Below are 17,153 nucleotides of genomic sequence, written 5' to 3' on the forward strand. Positions count from 1 at the left end.
TATCTAATCTCTTGCTCATAAATATAAATAGCTTTAAATAGCTGGTTCAATTCTTTATCTTAGGCTCCGACTTGTTCCAGTAACAGAACCAGTCAGCAGAGTAAGAACAACATTAAAGGAACACTTGGGAGAAAAGACCCATTTATATCCAGTCGATCCACGTTTCCTCTCTGTCTCTCTCCTCCTCCTTCTTCCCTCACCCCCGCCCCGCCCCCTCACCCCCGCCCCCCCCCAGTGGAAGCGGAAGCCTGCCCCTGTGCCTGAGTGCGCTGCCGCCAATGAGGTGCACACACACACACACACACACACACACACACACACACACACCCTGCCATACACGCACACACTCCAGCTCCAGCGCCAGGCTCTCAGTCTGCTCAGACTGCCCAACGCTGGCTGTAATGCACCGGCTCTCAGCAGCTCTGCAACTGACAGATTACAAGGAGAACAACAACAACGACAACAACAACAGGACTATAGTGTTGTTTTGTGGATACTCACCCCCACACCGTGCTCGGGGTCATGACTCCCAATTCAGAGCCATGAGGATTTATGTGTCTCTGAGCTGCGGCTGAGGAATTCTCCGTCCTAATGTTCTGTTTCTAGAGCCTTCCGGCCGATCGGGATCTTCAGTCCTCCGAGCTGAAGGTGCTTGTTTGAGCCGTTCTGTGGTTTTTGGACTGTGGCAACGAGGATTTTCACATCCACAACAAAGAACAACCTTCCTCCTCGGCCTAGACGTAGACCGCCTTATCTCGCAGGCTCAGATTACACCAGAGTGACTCTGAATTTAGACCAGGGAAGTATCTGCATCTGTGTTAAAGAGATTCCCTCTGAAGATGACCAGCAGGCACGGTTTTACTTTCTCCATTCAGTCTGCTTTCCCTGAGTGTGTTTGCTCTCTTGAACTTTATGTATTTCCTGCTTCAGGTGAACTAGGCTCCTTCTCTTTAAAAAGATCCTTCATGATTATTGGAAAGATATATATTTAATGCGCGACTGTTTGCTGCCCCCGGCGTGTTCTGCTGTGCATGTCTGCTCTCTGCCATGATAAAGAGCTTCAAGGTGATAAAAACTCAACATCTCATTGCCAGACATTGAAGGACAACACCAGATAATGGGGAAATCCTACTTGTAAGGTAGGGTATATGGTATGGTATGTATAGGGTATAATTAGTTTAGAAAGGTCATTATAATTGACATACAATTAAGTTGTTTTTTTTTATTCTGAATTGTGCCTGTGATGTGCACCACCATTCAAACTCCTTGTCTTCAGAGGTTATGGTGGAGCAAGAATGAACAAGTGTTCATGATGAAATGAGCAAGAATGAACAAGTGTTCATGATGAAATGAGCAAGAATGAACAAGTGTTCATGATGAAATGAGCAAGAATGAACAAGTGTTCATGATGAAATGAGCAAGAATGAACAAGTGTTCATGATGAAATGAGCAAGAATGAACAAGTGTTCATGATGAAATGAGCAAGAATGAAGTATTTGGTTATTTGACAACCTATTCAAACACAGACACGCTGGTAAGCTCATGGACTTGCGGGGGTATTGGCTAAATGAATGACTCTACAATCTCTATACCAGGTTTTATAACTTGGAAAGTTTGACTTTACAGCTAAATTATCACCACTCTTGAAATGATATGTTGTCACGGTAACGGCTGCCTCGAGTCGTCCTCTCTGATAAATGATCTCCAGGTCCTAAAGTGCAAAGACCGCTGAAAATCGCTTGAACAAAATTGTGAGGAGTTCAACCATGACGAAGCAAAACAACTGCTTCCCTGGGCAGAGATTGACGGTTGGGATTAAGCCAGACTGACGGCCTCTTTTTAAGTTCTCAACGTATTTACTAATGCTCACGAGTGCAAATATCTTCCCTCTTGTGCGTGTTTAGCTGGTGGGATAAATGGCTGAGTGGTGTGTGAGCGAGTGTCCAGGTGGGACCAGGATGTGCTGCGGTCCAGAGGGGAGGAAGGTCCCGCTGCTTCTGCTGCTGCTGCTGCTCCTGGCGTGCAGCCTCCGACCCACGGCGCCGTCGCGCCACCGAGACCCCCGGCGCCACGCCCGCGAGCAGCGCCACGACCACCGGAACATCACGCTGGCTGTCATCCTGCCGCGCAGGAACGTGCTGTACCCCTGGGCCTGGCCGCGCGTGGGCCCGGCGCTGGAGCGCGCCCTCAGGACCGTCAACGCCGACCCCACGCTCCTCCCCGGCCGCCGCCTGGCCTACGTCTTCGAGAGCAGCGAGAACGACGAGGGCATCTGCTCCGAGGCCGTCGCCCCGCTCATGGCCGTCGACCTCAAGTTCGCCCACGACCCCTGGGCGTTCATCGGGCCCGGCTGCTCCTACACCTCGTCCCCCGTGGGACGCTTCACCACCCACTGGGACGTGCCCATGGTGACGGCGGGCGCCCCGGCGGTGGGCTTCGACGGCTTCAACCTGTACCCGTCCATCACCAACACGGGCCCCACGCACAAGAAGCTGGGCAAGTTCGCCCTCCACCTCTGCAAGCACTTCGGCTGGGAGAGCCACGTGCTGCTCATGTTCAGCGACAACAAGGAGGATGACCGGCCGTGCTACTTCGCCGTGGAGGGTCTCTACACCGAGCTGCACAACGAGAACATCACCACCATGGACCTGGTGTTCGAGGAGACACGGCCCCCCATGAACTACTCCGACATGCTGCACCGCATCCAGCAGACTGGCCGGGGTGAGTCCCTCCGTCTCCCGCTCCGCTCAGACATGGGCTGCATGACTTTACTTCTTTCTTTTTAAGAAATAGAAGGGGGGGACCTGTTGCCTTAGGAAAATTAAATACAATTATTGAACATTATTTAATTTTATTCTTTTTTTATTTTATTTTTTATTTTATTTATTTATTTATTTAATAAATAATTGAATAATATTTATTTATTTAATTTTCGCTGAGATAACTGAGTTCAGTACACTAATTTGAAATGTGTTTGAGAATAAAAAGTAGAACAAACTCAGTCAAAATGGATAATGTCAACAGCACCAAAAATGAAGTCAGATAAACGTATGTTTCTAAGTTAACTGGTTATCATATTCTACAGTGTAGTCAGAAATATGGCTCACTATCTTTTATGTGTGACTTGTCATTACGAAGCAGGAGGTGTTGTGTGTGAACCACATGTCTATTGAATATCCATGACGGTGTATCCATGACTGAGCTAGCACATTCCTTGAGTGCAATGGTCGTGACAACCGCTGGAACTTTCCAGAGCTGATTTGACCTCTTCATTTCCTCAGATTCATTATGTGTCCCAAACGAACAGGCATTTTGACGAACTCAGTTTCTTCCTGTCTTTGAGAAAATGCCATTGTTTGTACTCTGTTACATTGCCTGGTAGTAATTTATTCGTCCTTGTTGGCTTTTGTAGTAAATACCTGTGTTTCTCTAAAACAAAAATGGGTTCAGAAGTTGAGTTTTCATAACATGGTTATGAGTATTGATCTCTTCAGCCCTGTAACTTCACACCAGTCACAGGAAGTCATCATCTCATCTCCTGATGCTGGTTGAAGTGAAGTATACATGTCAAAATAAATAAATAAATAAATAACATATATATATATATATATATATATATATATATATATGTATATATATATATTTTATTTTTTGTAAAAAATATTTTTTCATTAAAATGAAAAATATGAGTTGACAGGCACGCTTTGTAAACGGCTTGTGTCTCGGTCTGTCCATCTCACGTTCATCCTGTGAGGCTTGTCGGCCCCTCCCCTCTGAGAATGCTTCCCAGCATGCCTTTGGGTGAGCTGGAGAGTTATCTGCTCCTCATCACCTCAGCAGCAGCAGGGGCAGGCTGGGTAATATGATCCCGATCGATGTGAGCGTCCGGCCTGACAGCTCCGACCTGCTAACCGTCCGTCTCCGGAACCCGGAGATGAGACAGCACTTTCTGATCGCTATGGCTGTTCTGCACATCCCATAATACTACACCCTTTGATTAGGATTCCTTACTCATCTCAGAAAATAATAATAATAATAAATGAATAATCATTCATTTTATTTATGAAGCACTTTTCATTCAGACAATCTAAAAGTGATGGAAAATGTGGACACAATATAGGACACTGATTTTTTTAAAACATTTAATTCGAGATCTGCTCTCTTAGGGAAGCTTGTTTCAGCCTTAGCTAGTTCTATCTGGGTGGTACTGTATCTATGGGGGCGTTGAATTGGAATCTACAACTTAATGTACATTTTATGGACTCATCACTTTGCCAAGTCAAGTAGGCAAACAAGTCGAGCTCTCAAAGGGTCTCAGTGAGCTTCCTCCCTCGTTCCCACACGGGTATAAACACGTCACACGAGCAGACATTTATTAACAGGGGTCAAGAGCTCCGTTACCTTATAAGGGAGCTGGACTCCACATATCAGATCTGTAGGTATTTCCTGATAAACACACTATGTCTTTGGCTCATTTAGCCAGTTTTCTTGTTGTAATCTGCACTTTGTCATTTCTAAGAGGTGAGCATCTAAGGCCTATAGATCAAACAGCGGTGTAGAGATGCACCAGACTCGTGTTTTCACGTTTCTCAAGTAGTGAGTAGATCTCACGCTCATAGAGAATCCAGTTATTTTTTTGCTGGAAAACCCCCCCGCTGTTTCTGACTGATTATAGCCTATACAACGCCTCAACCTGATGTGTTTATCAAGGAAGGGACATTCAGAACTTCTATTAAGCAAAATAACCCGTAGGGAAATCAGACAACATCATTTTACATTTGTGCCTAAGTGGCTGTTGGTGTGACAGAATAATATGTTGTGATTTCTACTGGGGGTTGCTGTCAAGTGGACACTTAGAAAATGTCTATTACCTCCTTCCTCACTCTGCTGTGACCAAGTTAGTAATTAGAGTGAAATAAACGATCCTCTCAGCCTTTGATCTCCTGTTTTTAGGCAGATGAGGATAATCACATTCAGGTTTAATGTGTGACCAGTCGCCAGCGGACATTCTAAATGCCAAAACAACAGCAGCCCTCGTCAGCCATTACCCTCAGTGAGAGAGGGGTCAGCAGCATGTGAGAGGGTGAGAGAGGGGTGGGATGGAGAGGGGTCATGTGAGAGGGTGAGAGAGGGGTGGGATGGAGAGGGGTCAGCAGCATGTGAGAGGGTGAGAGGGGTCAGCAGCGTGTGAGAGGGTGAGAGATGGGGAGGATGGAGAGGGGTCATGTGAGAGGGGGAGGATGGAGAGGGGTCATGTGAGAGGGTGAGAGAGGGGTAGGATGGAGAGGGGTCATGTGAGAGGGTGAGAGAGGGGTGGGATGGAGAGGGGTCATGTGAGAGGGTGAGAGATGGGGAGGATGGAGAGGGGTCATGTGAGAGGGTGAGAGACGGGAGGATGGAGAGGGGTCATGTGAGAGGGTGAGAGAGGGGTGGGATGGAGAGGGGTCATGTGAGAGGGTGAGAGACGGGAGGATGGAGAGGGGTCATGTGAGAGGGTGAGAGACTGGTAGGATGGAGAGGGGTCATGTGAGAGGGTGAGAGAGGGGTGGGATGGAGAGGGGTCATGTGAGAGGGTGAGAGAGGGGTAGGATGGAGAGGGGTCATGTGAGAGGGTGAGAGATGGGGAGGATGGAGAGGGGTCATGTGAGAGGGTGAGAGATGGGGAGGATGGAGAGGGGTCATGTGAGAGGGTGAGAGAGGGGTAGGATGGAGAGGGGTCATGTGAGAGGGTGAGAGACTGGGAGGATGGAGAGGGGTCATGTGAGAGGGTGAGAGAGGGGTAGGATGGAGAGGGGTCATGTGAGAGGGTGAGAGACTGGTAGGATGGAGAGGGGTCATGTGAGAGGGTGAGAGATGGGGAGGATGGAGAGGGGTCATGTGAGAGGGTGAGAGATGGGGAGGATGGAGAGGGGTCATGTGAGAGGGTGAGAGACTGGGAGGATGGAGAGGGGTCATGTGAGAGGGTGAGAGACTGGGAGGATGGAGAGGGGTCATGTGAGAGGGTGAGAGAGGGGTAGGATGGAGAGGGGTCATGTGAGAGGGTGAGAGAGGGGTAGGATGGAGAGGGGTCATGTGAGAGGGTGAGAGAGGGGTAGGATGGAGAGGGGTCATGTGAGAGGGTGAGAGACTGGTAGGATGGAGAGGGGTCATGTGAGAGGGTGAGAGAGGGGGAGGATGGAGAGGGGTCATGTGAGAGGGTGAGAGACTGGTAGGATGGAGAGGGGTCATGTGAGAGGGTGAGAGAGGGGGAGGATGGAGAGGGGTCAGCAGCATGTGAGAGGGTGAGAGACGGGGAGGATGGAGAGGGGTCATGTGAGAGGGTGAGAGACTGGTAGGATGGAGAGGGGTCATGTGAGAGGGTGAGAGACTGGTAGGATGGAGAGGGGTCAGCAGCATGTGAGAGGGTGAGAGAGGGGGAGGATGGAGAGGGGTCATGTGAGAGGGTGAGAGACTGGGAGGATGGAGAGGGGTCAGCAGCATGTGAGAGGGTGAGAGAGGGGGAGGATGGAGAGGGGTCATGTGAGAGGGTGAGAGAGGGGGAGGATGGAGAGGGGTCATGTGAGAGGGTGAGAGACTGGGAGGATGGAGAGGGGTCATGTGAGAGGGTGAGAGACTGGGAGGATAGAGAGGGGTCATGTGAGAGGGTGAGAGACTGGGAGGATGGAGAGGGGTCATGTGAGAGGGTGAGAGACTGGTAGGATGGAGAGGGGTCATGTGAGAGGGTGAGAGATGGGGAGGATGGAGAGGGGTCATGTGAGAGGGTGAGAGACTGGGAGGATGGAGAGGGGTCATGTGAGAGGGTGAGAGACTGGGAGGATGGAGAGGGGTCATGTGAGAGGGTGAGAGATGGGGAGGATGGAGAGGGGTCATGTGAGAGGGTGAGAGAGGGGGAGGATGGAGAGGGGTCATGTGAGAGGGTGAGAGAGGGGGAGGATGGAGAGGGGTCATGTGAGAGGGTGAGAGAGGGGTGGGATGGAGAGGGGTCATGTGAGAGGGTGAGAGAGGGGTGGGATGGAGAGGGGTCATGTGAGAGGGTGAGAGACTGGGAGGATGGAGAGGGGTCATGTGAGAGGGTGAGAGAGGGGGAGGATGGAGAGGGGTCATGTGAGAGGGTGAGAGAGGGGGAGGATGGAGAGGGGTCATGTGAGAGGGTGAGAGACTGGGAGGATGGAGAGGGGTCATGTGAGAGGGTGAGAGAGGGGGAGGATGGAGAGGGGTCATGTGAGAGGGTGAGAGACTGGGAGGATGGAGAGGGGTCATGTGAGAGGGTGAGAGATGGGGAGGATGGAGAGGGGTCATGTGAGAGGGTGAGAGATGGGGAGGATGGAGAGGGGTCATGTGAGAGGGTGAGAGACTGGGAGGATGGAGAGGGGTCATGTGAGAGGGTGAGAGACTGGGAGGATGGAGAGGGGTCATGTGAGAGGGTGAGAGATGGGGAGGATGGAGAGGGGTCATGTGAGAGGGTGAGAGAGGGGGAGGATGGAGAGGGGTCATGTGAGAGGGTGAGAGACTGGGAGGATGGAGAGGGGTCAGCAGCATGTGAGAGGTTGAGAGAGGGGTAGGATGGAGAGGGGTCATGTGAGAGGGTGAGAGAGGGGTAGGATGGAGAGGGGTCATGTGAGAGGGTGAGAGAGGGGTGGGATGGAGAGGGGTCATGTGAGAGGTTGAGAGAGGGGTAGGATGGAGAGGGGTCATGTGAGAGGGTGAGAGAGGGGTGGGATGGAGAGGGGTCATGTGAGAGGGTGAGAGAGGGGTGGGATGGAGAGGGGTCATGTGAGAGGGTGAGAGAGGGGGAGGATGGAGAGGGGTCATGTGAGAGGTTGAGAGAGGGGTAGGATGGAGAGGGGTCATGTGAGAGGGTGAGAGAGGGGTGGGATGGAGAGGGGTCATGTGAGAGGGTGAGAGAGGGGTAGGATGGAGAGGGGTCATGTGAGAGGGTGAGAGAGGGGTGGGATGGAGAGGGGTCATGTGAGAGGTTGAGAGAGGGGTAGGATGGAGAGGGGTCATGTGAGAGGGTGAGAGAGGGGTGGGATGGAGAGGGGTCATGTGAGAGGGTGAGAGAGGGGTGGGATGGAGAGGGGTCATGTGAGAGGGTGAGAGAGGGGTGGGATGGAGAGGGGTCATGTGAGAGGGTGAGAGAGGGGTGGGATGGAGAGGGGTCATGTGAGAGGGTGAGAGACTGGGAGGATGGAGAGGGGTCATGTGAGAGGGTGAGAGAGGGGGAGGATGGAGAGGGGTCATGTGAGAGGGTGAGAGAGGGGGAGGATGGAGAGGGGTCATGTGAGAGGGTGAGAGACTGGGAGGATGGAGAGGGGTCATGTGAGAGGGTGAGAGACTGGGAGGATAGAGAGGGGTCATGTGAGAGGGTGAGAGACTGGGAGGATGGAGAGGGGTCAGCAGCATGTGAGAGGGTGAGAGACGGGGAGGATGGAGAGGGGTCATGTGAGAGGGTGAGAGAGGGGGAGGATGGAGAGGGGTCATGTGAGAGGGTGAGAGACGGGGAGGATGGAGAGGGGTCATGTGAGAGGGTGAGAGAGGGGGAGGATGGAGAGGGGTCATGTGAGAGGGTGAGAGACGGGGAGGATGGAGAGGGGTCATGTGAGAGGGTGAGAGAGGGGTAGGATGGAGAGGGGTCATGTGAGAGGGTGAGAGATGGGGAGGATGGAGAGGGGTCATGTGAGAGGGTGAGAGAGGGGGAGGATGGAGAGGGGTCATGTGAGAGGGTGAGAGATGGGGAGGATGGAGAGGGGTCATGTGAGAGGGTGAGAGAGGGGTGGGATGGAGAGGGGTCATGTGAGAGGGTGAGAGACTGGGAGGATGGAGAGGGGTCATGTGAGAGGGTGAGAGAGGGGTGGGATGGAGAGGGGTCATGTGAGAGGGTGAGAGAGGGGTAGGATGGAGAGGGGTCATGTGAGAGGGTGAGAGACTGGGAGGATGGAGAGGGGTCATGTGAGAGGGTGAGAGATGGGGAGGATGGAGAGGGGTCAGCAGCATGTGAGAGGGTGAGAGACTGGTAGGATGGAGAGGGGTCATGTGAGAGGGTGAGAGACTGGTAGGATGGAGAGGGGTCATGTGAGAGGGTGAGAGACTGGGAGGATGGAGAGGGGTCATGTGAGAGGGTGAGAGGGGTCAGCAGCATGTGAGAGGGTGAGAGAGGGGGAGGATGGAGAGGGGTCATGTGAGAGGGTGAGAGATGGGGAGGATGGAGAGGGGTCAGCAGCATGTGAGAGGGTGAGAGACTGGGAGGATGGAGAGTGGTCATGTGAGAGGGTGAGAGATGGGGAGGATGGAGAGGGGTCATGTGAGAGGGTGAGAGATGGGGAGGATGGAGAGGGGTCATGTGAGAGGGTGAGAGATGGGGAGGATGGAGAGGGGTCAGCAGCATGTGAGAGGGTGAGAGACTGGGAGGATGGAGAGGGGTCATGTGAGAGGGTGAGAGATGGGGAGGATGGAGAGGGGTCATGTGAGAGGGTGAGAGAGGGGTAGGATGGAGAGGGGTCATGTGAGAGGGTGAGAGATGGGGAGGATGGAGAGGGGTCATGTGAGAGGGTGAGAGATGGGGAGGATGGAGAGGGGTCAGCAGCATGTGAGAGGGTGAGAGACTGGGAGGATGGAGAGGGGTCATGTGAGAGGGTGAGAGAGGGGGAGGATGGAGAGGGGTCATGTGAGAGGGTGAGAGATGGGGAGGATGGAGAGGGGTCAGCAGCATGTGAGAGGGTGAGAGACTGGGAGGATGGAGAGGGGTCATGTGAGAGGGTGAGAGAGGGGGAGGATGGAGAGGGGTCATGTGAGAGGGTGAGAGATGGGGAGGATGGAGAGGGGTTATGTGAGAGGGTGAGAGATGGGGAGGATGGAGAGGGGTCATGTGAGAGGGTGAGAGACTGGCTGGATGGAGAGGGGTCAGCAGCGTGTGAGAGGGTGAGAGACTGGGAGGATGGAGAGGGGTCATGTGAGAGGGTGAGAGATGGGGAGGATGGAGAGGGGTCATGTGAGAGGGTGAGAGATGGGGAGGATGGAGAGGGGTCATGTGAGAGGGTGAGAGATGGGGAGGATGGAGAGGGGTCATGTGAGAGGGTGAGAGATGGGGAGGATGGAGAGGGGTCATGTGAGAGGGTGAGAGAGGGGTAGGATGGAGAGGGGTCATGTGAGAGGGTGAGAGACTGGTAGGATGGAGAGGGGTCATGTGAGAGGGTGAGAGACTGGTAGGATGGAGAGGGGTCATGTGAGAGGGTGAGAGACTGGGAGGATGGAGAGGGGTCATGTGAGAGGGTGAGAGACTGGGAGGATGGAGAGGGGTCATGTGAGAGGGTGAGAGACTGGTAGGATGGAGAGGGGTCATGTGAGAGGGTGAGAGACTGGGAGGATGGAGAGGGGTCATGTGAGAGGGTGAGAGAGGGGGAGGATGGAGAGGGGTCAGCAGCATGTGAGAGGGTGAGAGACTGGGAGGATGGAGAGGGGTCATGTGAGAGGGTGAGAGATGGGGAGGATGGAGAGGGGTCAGCAGCATGTGAGAGGGTGAGAGAGGGGGAGGATGGAGAGGGGTCATGTGAGAGGGTGAGAGAGGGGTAGGATGGAGAGGGGTCAGCAGCATGTGAGAGGGTGAGAGACGGGGTCATGTGAGAGGGTGAGAGATGGGGAGGATGGAGAGGGGTCATGTGAGAGGGTGAGAGATGGGGAGGATGGAGAGGGGTCATGTGAGAGGGTGAGAGAGGGGTAGGATGGAGAGGGGTCATGTGAGAGGGTGAGAGAGGGGGAGGATGGAGAGGGGTCATGTGAGAGGGTGAGAGACTGGGAGGATGGAGAGGGGTCATGTGAGAGGGTGAGAGATGGGGAGGATGGAGAGGGGTCAGCAGCATGTGAGAGGGTGAGAGACTGGTAGGATGGAGAGGGGTCATGTGAGAGGGTGAGAGACGGGTAGGATGGAGAGGGGTCAGCAGCATGTGAGAGAGTGAGAGACGGGGTCATGTGAGAGGGTGAGAGATGGGGAGGATGGAGAGGGGTCATGTGAGAGGGTGAGAGATGGGGAGGATGGAGAGGGGTCATGTGAGAGGGTGAGAGAGGGGTAGGATGGAGAGGGGTCATGTGAGAGGGTGAGAGAGGGGGAGGATGGAGAGGGGTCATGTGAGAGGGTGAGAGACTGGGAGGATGGAGAGGGGTCATGTGAGAGGGTGAGAGAGGGGGAGGATGGAGAGGGGTCAGCAGCATGTGAGAGGGTGAGAGATGGGGAGGATGGAGAGGGGTCATGTGAGAGGGTGAGAGACGGGTAGGATGGAGAGGGGTCAGCAGCATGTGAGAGAGTGAGTACAGTACACACACACACACACACACACACACACACACACACACACACCTGTCTTCTCACCAGCGGTGCTGTGACCTTTTCATCAGAGTTCACCAGCAGAGAGGTAGAGGTTAATAAAGTCCCTCCATCCACCCAGGAAATAAACAGGCAGCGGGGGTCACAGGGAGCGGGGGTCACAGGGAGCGGGGGTCACAGGGAGCGGGGGTCACAGGGAGCGGGGGTCACAGGGAGCGGGGGTCACAGGGAGCGGGGGTCACAGGCAGCGGGGGTCACAGGCAGCGGGGGTCACAGGGAGCGGGGGTCACAGGGAGCGGGGGTCACAGGCAGCGGGGGTCACAGGCAGCGGGGGTCACAGGGAGCGGGGGTCAGAGGCAGCGGGGGTCACAGGGAGCGGGGGTCACAGGGAGCGGGGGTCACAGGCAGCGGGGGTCACAGGGAGCGGGGGTCACAGGCAGCGGGGGTCACAGGGAGCGGGGGTCACAGGGAGGGACAGTGGTCCAGATGACCAGAGCTCTCAAGTTAACGGTCTTTCTGTCAGTGCCTGGCCCCCTCCCAACCTCACTGCTCCATAGTCCTAGTACCTAGTACCTAGTCCCTCAGCTCAGCCCTAGTCCTAGTCCCTAGTCCCTCAGATCCAGCCCTAGTCCTAGTCCCTAGTCCCTAGTCCCTAGTCCCTAGTCCCTAGTCCCTCAGCCCCAGCCCTAGTCCTAGTCCTAGTCCTAGTCCTAGTCCTAGTCCTAGTCCCTAGTCCCTAGTCCCTAGTCCCTCAGCTCCAGCCCTAGTCCTAGTCCCAGTCCCTCAGCTCCAGCCCTAGTCCTAGTCCTAGTCCTAGTCCCTGAGATCCAACCCTAGTCCTAGTCCCTCAGCGCCAGTCCTAGTCCTAGTCCCTAGTCCCTCAGCTCCAGCCCTAGCCCCACTCTAGTCCCAGTCCTTACTCCAGTCCGAGTTCCCCAGCCTGTCTCTAGTGTGATCGTTGCACCTGTGTCCCCCCCCCCTGTGTCCCCCCCCTCTGATCACTCTTGTCACGCCCACCTCCACAGTGGCTTCACTCACTTATATTTCTGCACAGGCTGTAATCAAGCCAACGCTGGTCTCACTCCACAGGTGAAATTAAATTAATCATCTGAATGAATCTCACAGTGATGACAGACACCTGCGCCTGGACTGCACAGCCACGTTGCCAAGACAACCAGGAACCACATTCTAACTAAGGTTGAGAAAATACAGTAGTTTGTCAAATTGCTTTTTCTTTCCTCAATTCCTCATTGTACCAACATGGCCGGTTCATCCAACGAGCACCGTGTCTCTCAAGGCTAGAACTGTGAGAAATGTACTTGAGAAAACAACAATATGCTTTTACTGTAGCTAGATGGATTCAGCCAAACACACAGGAATAGACAGAGGACAGTGTGAGTGAACGAGTCTTTGGAAGCTGAGCTCGTTACCTCCGTGTCAAAAGAGCTGTTAATCGTGGCGATCTTTGACGTCTCTCTTTCCTCAGCTCTCCCCTCTCCCCTCAGAGCCCCCGGGGTCTTCCCGTAAGAGCTGACGAATCATCCCCGAGCCGCGTCGTTTCCTACCTCCTGTCGCCATGGTTGCCAAGCTGGCGGGCGGCCATGCTGAATTAAAGCACCCATAAGGCCGTGCCTGGCCCTTCTTTGCATTCCCCCCCCCCCCCCCCCCCCCGCCTTGTCCGTCTGGCGTTAGTTAAACATTAATATGATGGAATCTGAAGAGCAACGAGGGAAACGGGGAGGAAAGACGGGGATCTTCTCAACACCTTTGGGAGATGGTGGTAGCGCTGGTTGTGGGGGGTTGTTGATTTGGGAGATGGTGGTAGCGCTGGTTGTGGGGGGTTGTTGATTTGGGAGATGGTGGTAGCGCTGGTTGTGGGGGGTTGTTGATTTGGGAGATGGTGGTAGCGCTGGTTGTGAGGGGTTGTTGATTTGGGAGATGGTGGTAGCGCTGGTTGTGGGGGGTTGTTGATTTGGGAGATGGTGGTAGCGCTGGTTGTGGGGGGTTGTTGATTTGGGAGATGGTGGTAGCGCTGGTTGTGAGGGGTTGTTGATTTGGGAGATGGTGGTAGCGCTGGTTGTGGGGGGTTGTTGATTTGGGAGATGGTGGTAGCGCTGGTTGTGGGGGGTTGTTGATTTGGGAGATGGTGGTAGCGCTGGTTGTGGGGGGTTGTTGATTTGGGAGATGGTGGTAGCGCTGATTGTGGGGGGTTGTTGATTTGGGAGATGGTGGTAGCGCTGGTTGTGGGGGGTTGTTGATTTGGGAGATGGTGGTAGCGCTGGTTGTGGGGGGTTGTTGATTTGGGAGATGGTGGTAGCGCTGGTTGTGGGGGGTTGTTGATTTGGGAGATGGTGGTAGCGCTGGTTGTGGGGGGTTGTTGATTTGGGAGATGGTGGTAGCGCTGGTTGTGGGGGGTTGTTGATTTGCATGAATGAACATGGAGGAACATGGGGGATCGACGCACAGCAGGTTGGTTTCAGATCTGTTGTCGTCCGAGGAGGGAGAATGGATCTGGAGGTCTGTTTAGAGGCTTACAGCTCCTTCTGTTGTATCTGTGAGTCATTGTGGTGATATTGCATGTTTTTAATGTGGACTCTCGAGAGATTAGCCAATGAGCTAGAGGAGATCCAAATAAATAAAAGAATATGTTGGCCTTAAGCATGCTCCTGTCCCAAGATAGCATGTTTTGTTTGGTTTTGTTTGGGCAGGCAGTCCTGTATTTTCATATTGAGATAGCACAGGAGGATGTAGATTTGGGATGCTGACAGGACGGCTTATTACAGCGCACAAACCACAGAATGCCAAACTGTTCTCCTCTTAGTGGAACAAGCGTACATATGGAGAATTCAGCAGGGAACAGTAAATAAGATATGCCAGCTCTATAGAAAACTGTACTGTATGTGTTTCTAGAGGTACAGTCAAGCCGGAAGGTCTGCACACACCTTTCACCTTCTCCAGTTTTTATTACGTTACAGACTTATTCTACAATAGATTGAGCTCATTTTTTTGTCTCAAAATTCTACACAAAATATCCCTTAATGACAAAGTGAAAACAGGTTTTTAAACTTTTGTGCTAATTTATTAAAAATCAAAATGTAAAATATCATGTACACAAGTGTGCACACCCTTTGATATGACACCCCAAAGTGAGCTGAGGGACATTTTGTTTCCATTGATATTGCTTGAGATGTGGTAAAATTTGCCCATTCCTTTTGGCATATCCTTGCAAACTCTGTCAGGTTGGATGGGGAGCGTCAGTACAAAGACATTTTCATCTCTTTTCATAGATGGTCTATTGGATTCATATCTGGGCTCTGGCTGGGCCACTCAGGGACATTCACAGACTTTCTCCGAAGCCTGTCCTTTGTTCTCTTGGCTATGTGCTTCGTGTCGTCCTGTTGGAAGGTGATCCTTCGCCCCAGTCTGAGGTCCAGAGTGCTCTGGCGAAGGTTTTATTCAAGATCTCGGGGTACTTGGCTGCATTCATCTTTCCCTCTATCAGGACTAGTCGCCCCGTTCCCGCTGCTGAAAAACATCCCCACATCATGATGCTGCCAGCGCCATGCTTCACTGTAGGGGTGGTATCAGCCCAGTGATGATACCTCCATGCTTCACTGTAGGGGTGGTATCAGCCCGGTGATGATACCTCCATGCTTCACTGTAGGGGTGGTATCAGCCCAGTGATGATACCTCCATGCTTCACTGTAGGGGTGGTATCAGCCCGGTGATGATACCTCCATGCTTCACTGTAGGGGTGGTATCAGCCCGGTGATGATACCTCCATGCTTCACTGTAGGGGTGGTATCAGCCCAGTGATGATACCTCCATGCTTCACTGTAGGGGTGGTATCAGCCCGGTGATGATACCTCCATGCTTCACTGTAGGGGTGGTATCAGCCCGGTGATGATACCTCCATGCTTCACTGTAGGGGTGGTATCAGCCCGGTGATGAGTCTCATGTAATATTCTGGCCGAGCCAGAGTTGTCTTAACCTGAGATTGAACCAGAACTAACCTGAACGTTGTCTTAACCTGAGATTGAACCAGAACTAACCTGAACGTTGTCTTAACCTGAGATTGAACCAGAACTAACCTGAACGTTTGCCTTGAAAGCCAGCTGAGCACCTATGGACAGTATGTGATAGATATAACCTCATGAAAAGATTTCCCATATCTCTCTCTCTCTCTCTCTCTCTCTCTCTCTCTCTCTCCCTCTTTTTGCTTCAGTTCAACCCGCTCGTTCTCTGGGCGAGATAGCAGGTGTCAGCCCTCTCAGTAGAGGAAGATACTGGATACAGCTGCCTCTACTGTAGAGAGCTTCCACTTCCATTTCAAGAGCTCGAACAGAAGTAAATCATTTACTACAGTATTTCTACTTCTACTGTATATGATGTGTTTACAATGGTTAATGCTTCTTATCTACAGTACATATCTCCTGTAGAATATGATGATTGGCAGCTGTTGAATGAATTGCTTGAGTGTTTTATGGTTCGGACCGCACTGGAGTAAAGATACGTTGTCCATATGTGCCAAATATGTCGACAGCTCACACGAATGCAGGACTCGTTAGGAAAGTGGAAAGCTGCGGTCAGTGACCAATCAGAGGACAAATCAGCCTCTCCGCCCCGCCCACTCTCTGCACGGGCCAATCGTCCTCCGCGCATAAAATTATCTTCAGAGTCTTTTTATTGGTGTCCACGAATATTGAGGGGTTTTTCCCAGAGGCTTTCTCCGCAGCAAGAAGTGAGGACCTCTGGGTAATCAGATTAGCCATTCCTTTACAAACGGAAGATTAAAGTCAGAAATTCTGACTTTAATCTCAGAAGTTATTTCTGACTTTTTTCTCAGAAATTCTGACTTTAATATCAGAAATTCTGACTTTAATCTCTGAAGTTATTTCTGACTTTTTTCTCAGAAATTCTGACTTTAAACTCAGAAGCTTAAAAATAATAAACTCAGTTGTTGGCCCTAATGCTCTTCCGTATTTGTTTGCCCTGGCTGGTTCTCCACATCACATTTTTTTTTCCAGTTTCTATTTTTTTAATTTAACCTTTATTTACCCAGGGAAGCAATTAAGAACACATTCTTATATACAGAAGCAGCCTGAGGAAGGGGGAAATGGGAGGCTGAAAATAAACATGTTATGTACACATCATTTACATAACAATAACAATAACAATAATAAAATACAGTACAGTTCTAAACAGTAACAGTGCCCTCTTAACTAAAAGGTTAACTTCCCTTTTAAGCTTCTTATCAGTATAACAAGATGTGAGACAGCACCAAGATTCTTTTAGGGAGACCCTGGGTACGAGACCAGTCAGGCGTTGGATCTCCCCCCGTCTCCCCTGTGGGGTCTCTAGTCTTCAGATCTCTCTGAGCCCTCGGAGGTTGTTGGCGTGGTTTCACCACTCACTTCCTGTCCAGGGCCATTAAGCCCTGAAACAATAGAGCCGCTAGGACAGGAAGCGCGTAGGAATGTCATCACGCCCCTGGAGACTTCCTGTGCCACTTGTCCTGCTGTGCCCGAGTGGGCGGGGCTGCGTCGGACTAGATATCCCCACCGTAGATATAGATCCCACTAGAAGTCAACCGCTACTGAACAGCAGAACACAGACTAGAGTCCATCTGGGCCAGGTTGCATAAACCATCTTAAGATTTTCCATCACTTAAAGGGATGTACAAAAACCCTTATCATCCCCCACCCGATTAAATAATAAGGGCAAATATGAAAATAGGCTGTATCTGTCTGTTAGTTCGTCCATTCTACGAGATGTACAGTACCAGAACACACCACTTGGGATGCTAGCCACAGTTCATTTTTCCCACTGGTAATAC

The 17,153-nt window shown here is 52.1% G+C and overlaps 1 protein-coding gene across 1 annotated transcript in view; it reads left to right on the forward strand.

The window, feature by feature from the left end:
* Positions 1 to 1,958: 1,958 nt before the first annotated feature.
* npr1b (natriuretic peptide receptor 1b) overlaps positions 1,959 to 17,153 on the forward strand; it is a gene marked incomplete at both ends in the record, with an annotated part of 52,499 nt that continues 37,304 nt past the window's right edge. Inside the window, one exon of the mRNA XM_084441999.1 lies at positions 1,959 to 2,721. Within this exon, the coding sequence (XP_084298125.1) occupies positions 1,959 to 2,721 (763 nt within the window). The remainder of the gene's footprint in view (positions 2,722 to 17,153) is intronic.

The sequence above is a fragment of the Borostomias antarcticus genome, assembly GCF_949987555.1.
Source record: "Borostomias antarcticus genome assembly, chromosome: 8".
Lineage (NCBI taxonomy): Eukaryota > Metazoa > Chordata > Actinopteri > Stomiiformes > Stomiidae > Borostomias > Borostomias antarcticus.